The 10354-nt window shown below is 51.4% G+C and overlaps 1 protein-coding gene across 1 annotated transcript; it reads right to left on the bottom strand.

Moving 5' to 3' along the window:
- Window positions 1-1671: 1671 nt before the first annotated feature.
- Window positions 1672-7151, bottom strand: KCNA6 (potassium voltage-gated channel subfamily A member 6). The gene has a single exon (XM_069490238.1). The coding sequence runs from the start codon at window positions 6465-6467 to the stop codon at window positions 4875-4877; it is 1593 nt and encodes a 530-aa protein (XP_069346339.1). The 5' UTR covers window positions 6468-7151; the 3' UTR covers window positions 1672-4874.
- Window positions 7152-10354: the final 3203 nt, after the last annotated feature.

Here is a 10354-nt window from a genome sequence, read left to right as displayed (position 1 = left end):
AGCTCACTGCCCTAGTCCTACATAATGAATAACATCCAACATATTTATCATAGTTCAATACATGCTAATTATGCCCTATGCTACTAAAAAATAGCTTGACATACCTTTAGAGCAAAAGAAGATGTAAATCATACAACAATTGATGTCAAAATTAAACATACACACACCACACACACACACATACACACACACACATACACACACACACTTCTTGGTATTGTGCATGAACAGCAAGGAGCAACTGCATGTAAGCTCTAAAGTGTCCCCGTGTGGCAGAAGAAAAAAACTGTCATTCCATTCCAGATATCCATCTTTAGAGATGCCAAACGTCTAGATTTATAAAATCAAACCATTCTCCCAGCCAAGATATAGGACTCCTAGGTTATTAGACTCATGTCACTTTTTTTTCACAATTCAATGGGGTTTTTTGGTTAATTTTTAGAGTAGTATGATTATTATCACAATCCTGTTTCAGAACTTTTCCATGAACCCCCAAATGTTCTCTGGTGCCAGTTTTGCTAGCACAATCTTCAGCCCTTGGGGGCCCCTTGGGCCATCCTGGTGTCCTCATGCAGACAGGATTGACCCCATGTTCTAAGACCTCCAGAAAGGAAAGTCCATAAACTGTCCTTATGGACTGGCTGGTGAATGTTAATCCATCTTGTCAAAGTGTGTCCTCTCCTGCACCTTGCACCTCTGAGATTTATGTCCTTTCTTTTTGTTTTGCCTTCAGACAAGCAAGACAGCCAGCCAGATGCTAAGAAAACCTTTGAGTGGATTACGGGCAATTATAAGGCCACCCCTGAGTTAAGGCTTTTTCCAGACTAACCCCAATCTCATGCTTTCCTCCTAAGTCCCCTTTTCTCTGTTTATTTTCCTGTTTCTATTGTTCCTTTGTCTTTGACTTACCTGCAAGCCCCTTAAGGTTGGGGGTCCTCAGGTGGACACATTGCAGGGCTATTTGGCAGGGCATTTATCGGAGACCTTTCAGGTTTATTCTCTCCCCCCCCACCCCCCTACCCTTCTCTCTTTTATCCTTGCAGGTCCTGGAAATTTCTGGGAGACATTTTTCTAAACCCATAGCAGTCTCATCCTACATGGGAGGTTCAGGACTTCCCCTGCAGAGGTACGTGGTGGGAAAGGAAGGTACAGCGAGGTGTCAGACAAAGGGGGCCCCCAGCTGCAGACCGACCTCCTCAGCGCACAGCCTGCGTCACAGCTGACCTGGAGTTCAAGGTGTGACCTTGGTGCTCCAAGCTACCAAAAAGGAGGAGAGAGGGCAAAAGAGCCAGGAAGACACACATAGAAGGAATAAGAGGTTAAAACAATGGGGGGCGGGGGAGGGAGGAACCAGAAGGAAAAAAAACTGGGGAAAAGATAAAAAGTCAGAGAAAGTGAGAATGAAAAGCAAAGGGAAACATGCACAGGAAGAGGGATGACTGACAAAGGGGGCAGCAGCGTTAAAGGGACAGAAACAGAGAAAAAGGAAACTGGAGTCGAAGGAGCAAAGAAAAATACACACAAAAAAGTGAGGCGGCCGCCAAGGAAAGAAAATCAAAATCTTGTCTCTGCCCATATACAGGCTCTCGCCCCTCCTCTCTCCCCCACCCCAAGTTCTCATTTTGCCTGAAGGTCTAAGCCAGGAACGAAATTTCCCTCCAGTACAACCTACCTCAGATGCCCAGGTGGCCGGCTGTCCCTCCTCGCTCCTTGGGGACGCACAGGCAGGAAGAGTGCCCTGCGTCTCAGGCTGAGGCCACAGCTCCAGGAAGTCCTTTGGGAGGAGCTCCTGCTGGCTTGAGCCAGCCAGGACGAGGGCTTGAACCCCACCGTCCCTGGCAGCCGTGAGTGGCCACCCCCGCTGTCCAGAACACACGGTGCATACTCTCTCGGTGCTCGGCACAACGTCCACGTGCAGGGGCTCAGGGTCAGAGAGGGGTCCCTTGACAGAATCCTTCACGGAAACTAGGTCGGGCCACAGCCTCTTGGTCTCTCTTCAGCATCTTACAATGAACCGCCCGTGAGATTCCTCCTAGGAGCCAGACTGTTCCCGGGGAGGAAGGAGTTGCATTTCTCTGTCTCTCCTTGAACTGGGAAAGCCTCCCTCTGAGGAGATGAGAACTCCACGACACCTAAGACTGTTATTACTCTTGGGGAGCACAGCCTGGCTGCCCTTCCAGGGATAAATCGTCCTCGCCAAAGACTCCCCTTGTCATTTTGAACAACACACCAGTGACGTTGGTTTAACTGGCAGCTGCTCGGCACTCAGGTGTCTGAAGAGTCAGGAGTAAGATGAGGCAGCTTCGAGGACTGGGTGGGGAAATCGGGAAGAAAGGTCCGGGGAGGAAGTTTTGGGGACCTGCTTCCTCCACATTTTCCAAAGGTCCCTGTCCCTGTCCTGGCCCTACCAGCCCCGGAACCAGTATGTGGGAGGTGCTGCCATTTGAGAAGCTGGGAATATGTGGTCCCCTGTTTTCCCTTGATGCCCAAATCAGAAGATGGAGAGAACACTCTGGAAGGTTGCTACGGCAACTAGAGTCCCTGGAGAGCCTGGCTCTTCACAAACCCTTTACTTTCAGGCATGCTCTGACTTGAAAAAGAAAGGTTTTCTCAGGGATGGTGATGAGGATGATCACACACACACATACAGAGATACATGCACACCTGTCCCAACTTTCACTCTCAGCTGGGAACACTCCTTTTGCCTCTGGAATGGGCTCATCTCTTCTTTTCCCAAATAGCCAGGAGTAACTGAAGATATCTGGAAAACTAGTACTGGCCTCGGAGCAGGTTTCTGAATCATAGACACCTCTATTTCCTACTGTATTTCAGGTTTGGAGAAGCCAAGCTCCCAGTCAAGGTGACCTCCAGCCCTGGAAGGATCCAACTGAACACATCTAAAGAGCACCCTCCTTTCTGAAGGGTAAGAAGAAAGACCAAGGCTCAGTCCAAGAGGCCAAGGAGGGCTTTGGGGAGCTAATGGTCCGTAATGGCCTATCCTTGGGCTTTGAATCCAAGGCAGGAACTCTGGGGACAGGCCTTGCCTGGGGGGATGGAGAAACAGGGTAATCAAATGAAAATCAAATTCTTTACCAAAGTTCATGCATTTGCATAGCGTCATCTCCAGCTTCCCAGATGAGTTCATTGACAGTCCCCATGAGGTAGGGAGGGGAAGACATTAGTGTTCCCATTTAATGGGTGGGAAAACTGAGGCACAAAGAGGGACTGTGGTGCCAAAGTTACCCTGTAAAGCTGTGGCAAAATCCAGATTTAGATCTGGCACTGGTAGGAGCCACACATCCTCTCAAGCAAACCCTCAAAAGACTGTCTCCTTGTAAGTTGCTCTTTGACAAAATAATTCTTTTTAAAAAATTCTCATCCAAGAGTCTTAAAGCATAGATATAACATTAAAAACATGTTAACAGTCCTTTTGGTTTCATAACTGCACCCAGAAGAGCTCAGAACAGTACATCACAGTTTATCAAAGGCAAAAATGAATGGCAATGTTATTGGGAGAGAAAGGAGGGGAGGTGGGCAGGTGGTGGACGGCAGTGGTTTCCCAACAGATCAAGGCAGCTTAGCCCAGGTGGGGACACCACCATTTAACCTTACCAGTGAGGGCAGGTCAGATGCAGCTCCAAGGGGTAAAACAGGCAAGTGTTTGCTTGAGTCAGCAAAAACCCTTTCACAATGAGGCTGTTGGCAAAGGAGTAATGCTTGCTCCTTACTCCAAACCACATATTTCACTGCCCATAAAGTGGGAAGAAACCCACGCTGGCATCCAATTACGCTTTTACCTGTCTGTGGGTTTAAGCTGGAGTTTGCTTTAAAATGCCTTCAACAGCAATCCTAAGTCGAATTCTCAGGAAGCAGGGTGGAGGGCTAGAGAGGGCTGGGGGAAAATGAGGGAGAAAAAGCTGCCTCTGCAACAGGATCTGTCTTCCCCTTCAGGATGACAGCATCCATTTAAGTGGCACCTTGCTTCAGACTTGTGGTCAAGCCACTTGCTTGACTCTATTCAGCTGTTTCTCCTGGCTCCGCGGTTCCCTTTTCCCAGTTCCTCTGCACAGGAAGGCACCTGCACAGAAAGAGCATTTGGCTCTGAGAAGGAGCCTTCCTGGAGACTAGAGAGGATTTGGGGGTCAGAGTGGGAAGGACTAAATGTAGACCAAAGGCCAGTGCCTCTTGTGCGGAACACACCTGGAAAAATCCATTGGCCCCTCTGGTCTGGGACTGACCCTCATGTCCTCCAGATGGTCAAATTTGATTGCATTTTCTCTAATTCCATCCAAGATTCAAAATGAGTAACCTATTTTGAGGTGGTGCAAATAAAGACTCTACCACAGGTCCTCCGTAGGACACCCAACAGGTGTTACAGGGCACTGGAATAAAACAGCCAGGTGAGTACTGTTCTGCCCTCCAGCTTCTGCCAGTTACCAAGTGGCTAGAAGCTAAGAGAGGTGCATGACCCAAAGCAAAGGACACTAAGGAGAGACAGGCCCCAAGTATGGCTGGTTTCCATTCTGTTGACGTTGCTGTTCCTAAAGATATTACAAAGTCCTGGATGTGAAAAATCAGAGTCTTGAGGGAAGGTCAAACGAAAATGTATATCTCATTCATGTGACAGAAGATGGGCACGATTGGGTGGCACCGTTGGAATTTCAAAAATGTCACTTAGATGGATAAACCTTGAATGCTGCAGGGATCAAGCCACAAAGTTGACAGTCCAGGTGTTTGATCGTGGATGCCAGTAGTGGGTGTAAGGAAGGGAGTCAAGAAGTCAACTGAAACTAGGGTGGGAGTAGTGAGAATGAGAAGGAAGCCTAAGAGATTGTTCAGTGCTCCGCTTCTCCTGCAGGCCCTTCCTGCATTGCTCAAACCTCGGTGAGCATCCTCTTCTCTGCATATGCCCGATGTGGAGTGGGAAGGTAGCTGGGTCTCCGTTCCCGGGTGCCCTCGGAGAAGTCAGGCTTTCCAAGTCCATTGTCAGTCACCTTCAGGTCCGGCGCAGGCTGCCCACAAGTGACATGGGTATACTGACCCTGCTCCTCCTGTTCTGTCTCCCGGTGGTAGAAGTAGTTGAAGTTGGAGACGATGACGGGCACAGGCAGGGCAATGGTGAGGACCCCAGCGATGGCACACAGCGAGCCCACGATCTTGCCCCCTACTGTCATTGGGTACATGTCCCCATAACCTACCGTGGTCATTGTAACCACTGCCCACCAGAAGGCATCCGGGATGCTGGGAAAGAGTGAATCATCATCATCAGCCTCTGCGAAGTAGACGGCACTGGAGAAGAGGATGACCCCGATGAAGAGGAAGAAGATGAGCAGCCCCAGCTCCCTCATGGAGGCCTGCAAGGTCTTGCCCAGGATCTGCAGCCCCTTGGAGTGGCGGGAGAGCTTGAAGATGCGGAACACCCGGACCAGGCGGATCACTCTGAGGATGGCCAGGGACATGGCCTGCTGCCCGTTCTGGCTGCCCCCTCCGCTGGCTGGCTGCTGCTCCTGCTGCTGCACCAGCTCGGTGCCCAGGGTGATGAAGTAGGGGAAGATGGCCACCAAGTCAATGATGTTCATGATGTTGCGGAAAAAGGCTGGCTTGCTGGGGCAGGCAGAGAAGCGCACCAGGAGCTCAAAAGTGAACCAAACAATGCACAGAGTCTCCACCAGAAAGAAGGGGTCTGTAAAGAAGGAGCCCCCAAGAGTACTGAGTGAGGATGAGCCTCCTGTCCCCATTCCCCCAGGGGTGATGCCAGGATGAAATGTATAGGAATCATCTTCATCCTCCTCTTCCTCCTGACTCCCCCTGGAAACTGGGGAGACTCGGCTCACACCATCACCATTGCTTCCACCTCGACCATCTGCACGGAACTGGGGCAAGGTCTCCAGGCAAAAGATGACGATGGAGATGAGAATGACCAACACCGAAACGATGGCGATGCCCCTGGCGGGCCCGGAGCTCTCCGGGTACTCGAAGAGGAGCCAGACCTGGCGCTGGAAGGGCTGGGATGGCAGCGGCTTCTCGTCCTCACCACCTTCAGGCAGGCAGCCCTCGTCCTCCCTGAAGGCCGCCAGGGCCTCATCGCCCAGCTGGTAGAAGCGGATCTCCTCCAGGAAGATGTCCAGGGGCACGTTGACCGGCCTCCGCAGACGGCCCCCCGACTGGTAGTAGTAGAGGATGGCGTCGAAGCTGGGCCGGTTGCGGTCGAAGAAATATTCGTTCCTCAGGGGGTCGAAGAAGCGCACTCGGCGGCCAGGGTCTCCAAGCAGCGTGTCGGGAAACAGCGACAGGGTGCGCAGCTGCGTCTCAAAGCGCAGCCCGGAGATATTGATCACCAGACGCTCGCTACTACAGCAGCCCCCGCCCCCTCCGGCCTCCGGGAAGTCTCCCGCATCCTGTTGCTCCCCCTCCGGCCCACGGACCTCCCCCGGAGCCGCCAGCGTAAGGGATTTCTCCGATCTCATGCCCCCTCCCCGGCGCGCTCCCCGCCACTAGGACGGCGCCCACGACACAACCTCTGGAGCGCGGCGCCCGCTTCCCCGCTCCCGGCTGCGCCCTCTCCTTAGGGTGGGGCTCGCGGTCTGACCTGGCGCTGGGGTCGCTGAGCCCTGAATTCCTGGTCCCTGCAAGGCTGGGTCTGGGGAGGTGACCTGAGCGCCAAGGATTTGGCTCTGCGCTTCCAGTCGCCCGCGCCTCGGTGCTACAGCTTACTGGGATGCCTGGAGCCGCAAACTGGCGCGTGTGAAACTGGCCGCCGGGGAAGACGCGTGGCTTCGCCGAGACTGGGCTCCCGGACGCGGGGGTCCGCCCTCCAGACCGGCCAGCTCTCCTCTCCCGGCGCCCACCGCGCTCCTCCAGCAGCTCACGACCCCAGGCTGCCGCTGGTACCGAGGCGCCAGATGCGCCTCCCTCCGGCTCGGCAGAGACTCCTGGCGGGGCTCGGCCTCCGCCCTACGTCCACCGCCGGGCTGTCTGGCCAAGGTCGCGGTTCCAGCCGCCACAGCCGTCACCTCCTCGCTAGGAGCCGCGCCGCAGGCCTCGGAGCGGGCCCCGGGGCTGCCCCGGCGCCGGAGCGCGGGGACCCACCTCCCCAAGGCTAAAGCCTTCGCTGCAGCCGCCGCAGCTGCAGCGGCTCGGCTCTCCGCTCTGCCCTTCCTTCCCAACACACTCTCCAAGTGACGTGGCAGGCCCCGCCCGCTGCCCCCTCCCACCCCACTCCCACATCACACCCCTCGCCCAGCCAGGGGCTGCCGCGAGCCTGGGCGCGGGGGAAATAGGCACACACTCGCCTCCCCAGCAGTCTTTCCCGCGCTCTCCTGGCACGCCTCTCGCCTTCACACAGTCACATCCACGGCCCCCGAACAGCCGCCGGCACCCCAACACCACACCCCCGCCACCCCCGCCACCCCCGCTATTGATCGGCTTTCCTCATTTCGGTTTACCGAGCTGGCCTGCGCAGTGTATTTCATCAATAAGAGGACACACCCCGCCCCACTACACTCATCCAGAAATTTAAGGGAAAAAATTATACCGTATTTGATCCTTCTGTATTTACAAAGACCCTTTGCTAGCCTCTCCAATATCTACTGGAAAAAAAATAGAGGAAGTATTTTCGAGATGTCTTGAAAGCTTTTCATTTAAATTGTACTCCAGTGTAATTCTCCCGGAGAATCTCCCGTTGCAGACCTTCGGGGGGAGGCTTCCACTCTTCCAGCATTGCAAAAAGGTAATAGAGAACGGGGTGGGAAGTCTATCGTTGCCCTTCCCATGAGAAGTTTTCCAGGAGAGTCCTGGGAACATGAGGCAGGAGAGAGCGGGAAGACGGTGGCATCTCAGGGATGTCACAGCCCAGGAGAGCACATGCTGAAAATCTCTTGCTCCCAGCCACCCTGAGATGCATGTGCAATTTCTGCTTATAGGGCAGCCAAGAAAAGGGAGGAGAGGGTGAGTGGCAAGGGGGTATGTGAGAGTTTTTATTTAAAACAAACAAACAAAAAAGCTACATTTACTGAGTATCTAACATGTACTGGCCATATTCTAGGTGTTTTACCAGAAAGATGGCCTCTGCTCCTAGACCACATTACAGTGAAGATCCATTTGGCAATATTTACGTAAAGCAAAGTTTGTTGTTAGGGACCAGTTTTCTCTTTCCCTAACTGTCCAGGAGGAAGGAGGTAAGAAAGATTTTCCATCCCTTTCTGCCAGAGACCACATAGGTTTTCTTCACCAGATCAGACAGGTTGGGGTCTGGTGAGGGAGGGCTCAACTGATCTTTTCACACTGCCACTTCCAGATAGGGTCGACATTTGCTTCTCTGTGCCTCAGTTTCCTCCTTTCTGGCTGGCTGTGGCCAAAATAAATCATCTGACAACTACAAGGAGTGTTTGTGTAGCTCCTTATGCATATTAGATCATTAGTAAGAGCTCATGGAGGATCATGATAAGAATGACACATAAAGGTACTCTCAAACCACAAGATGCATCTGAAAGTTCTTTGTATGGCACAAAGTGTTTTCAAACCACAGTGGTGCTCAGCTGCGTTCACTCCCGGAGGGCTGGGGGAGGAGACGAGCAAGGCTCCTGACGTGTGGGGAAGAGGTCAGAGTTGAGTAGGTAAGGAAGATGCTAGTGCTAGAACTCACTGCATCCTCACTCTCTAGGCTTGTTCCTCACCAAGCCCTGCCAGACAACAGCCTCTGCTTCCTTTCTGTGCCGGGATTGTGGGCTCCCTCTCCCTTCTCTCACCTTGCCTGCTTCAGCGAAGGGAGAGGAAGCAAGTTACCCACCCAATCGCTTCCCTTTTACAGGCTATGCAATTAAGCAATTTAGACTTCACACAAAAGTTGCTCCATTCAAAAAAAATTTTAAAGGGAAGAAAAGGAAAACAATAACAAATGCAATATTGAAGATACTCTTTTTACCCTTATCTAATTATCTGTAATTATTTTCTGAGTTGTAAAATTGACTTATCCGTGATTCCTTTTTTATTTTGTTTTTAAAATTTATAATGAATTACTCATTTGCATGTTTGTTTTCGTCATTGCCATTTTTATTCATGAGATTGTCAACTAGGTCAGTAAATCTTCAAGACAAACCTTAGAGAAGCGTGGGAAGGAACTACATTCTGCCACAAGGGTGCACAGCCTGATCCAGTGACAGGAACCTTCATCTGAGTACCCCTTGGGCCAAGCCTGGGCAGTGGTGCCCGTCACCCCACAGGCACAGCTGCTGTTCCATGGTTACCTTCACGTCAGGCATGAGGCTATGCCCCAAGAGAGCTTTCACGGTGCCTGGGGAGGTTCCTCTGGGAGGGAAAAGCCATTAGCAAATTCATGAATCAGAGTTCTGTTTTTAGTTCTTTTGTGAAATAGAATGTTTAAGAAAAACCCCATGTCTAGAGCATTCCTCCCAGGCATATATTAAGGTTGAGTAAAATCACACCTTTAGAAGTGCCAGTTCCCAGGTGAAAGAAGACAAAAGGTACCACTTCATCCATAGATACTGCAAAACGTCTTCTAGCGACAGGTGATCTTTCCCCCAGCATTCACTGGGCACCAATTTCATGCCAGCGCAGACTTTTTACTTTCTTGTTGTATCTAGAATCAGATGTTTGCAGTGGTCATAGGGATCATTCATTCATTTAACAAGTATTTATTGAGCACCTACTGGGTGCCCAGCCTGATGCCAGGTCCTGAGTGATCTAGACAAAATATCTGCTCTTATAAGCTTACATTTTCATGCAATAAATACATCACATTCTAGACAAAAACTTCCAACAGTAAACAATAAAGAAGCTATTTACATATTGTAGTAAATGCTTTGAGGAGAATAAATGGGACGCTGTGTCAGAAATGAACCTGGAGATTCAACTCCGAGAAGGATGGTTGGAAAAGTTCCCTCCAAAGAGGCAATAATTCAAACTCAGAATCAAAGATGAGAATGGGGCCAGCTATACTAAAAGCAGAGGAAGAGCTTCTGGACTGACAAGCACAAAAGCTCTGAGCCAGAAGGGTCATGGGTGTCCAGCATTATAAAGAAGTCTGTGTGCTGGCAGGAAAATGGGCAAGAGGGGGAGTGGTACGCAATGACGTTGAAGAAGAAGCAGGGGGTGGGGGTGGGGAGATCTTGCAGGGTGAGGTGTTCAGGTTTTATCGTAAGGGCAATGTGAAGCCAATGATGGTTCTCCAGCAGAGGAGAGAAGTGATGTGATCTACACAGAGGCTGTGAGGGGAATGAATTTTGAACAGGCAGAAGGAAAAGTAGAGAGGCCAGGATATTGCAGTAGGCTGGGGAAAAGCTGATGGTGAAGGGGAAAGGTAGGCCAAGTAGAGAGAGAGTGGGGAGGAGCCTGG

This window comes from Eulemur rufifrons, chromosome 16 (genome assembly GCF_041146395.1).
Source record: "Eulemur rufifrons isolate Redbay chromosome 16, OSU_ERuf_1, whole genome shotgun sequence".
NCBI classification, from domain to species: domain Eukaryota; kingdom Metazoa; phylum Chordata; class Mammalia; order Primates; family Lemuridae; genus Eulemur; species Eulemur rufifrons.
This window is presented reverse-complemented; position numbering and strand designations above follow the sequence as displayed.

What these genes read in the sequence shown, in the direction of transcription:
- KCNA6 (XM_069490238.1), bottom strand. Translation starts at nt 6,467, where the DNA reads ATGAGATCGGAGAAATCCCTTACGCTGGCGGCTCCGGGGGAGGTCCGT.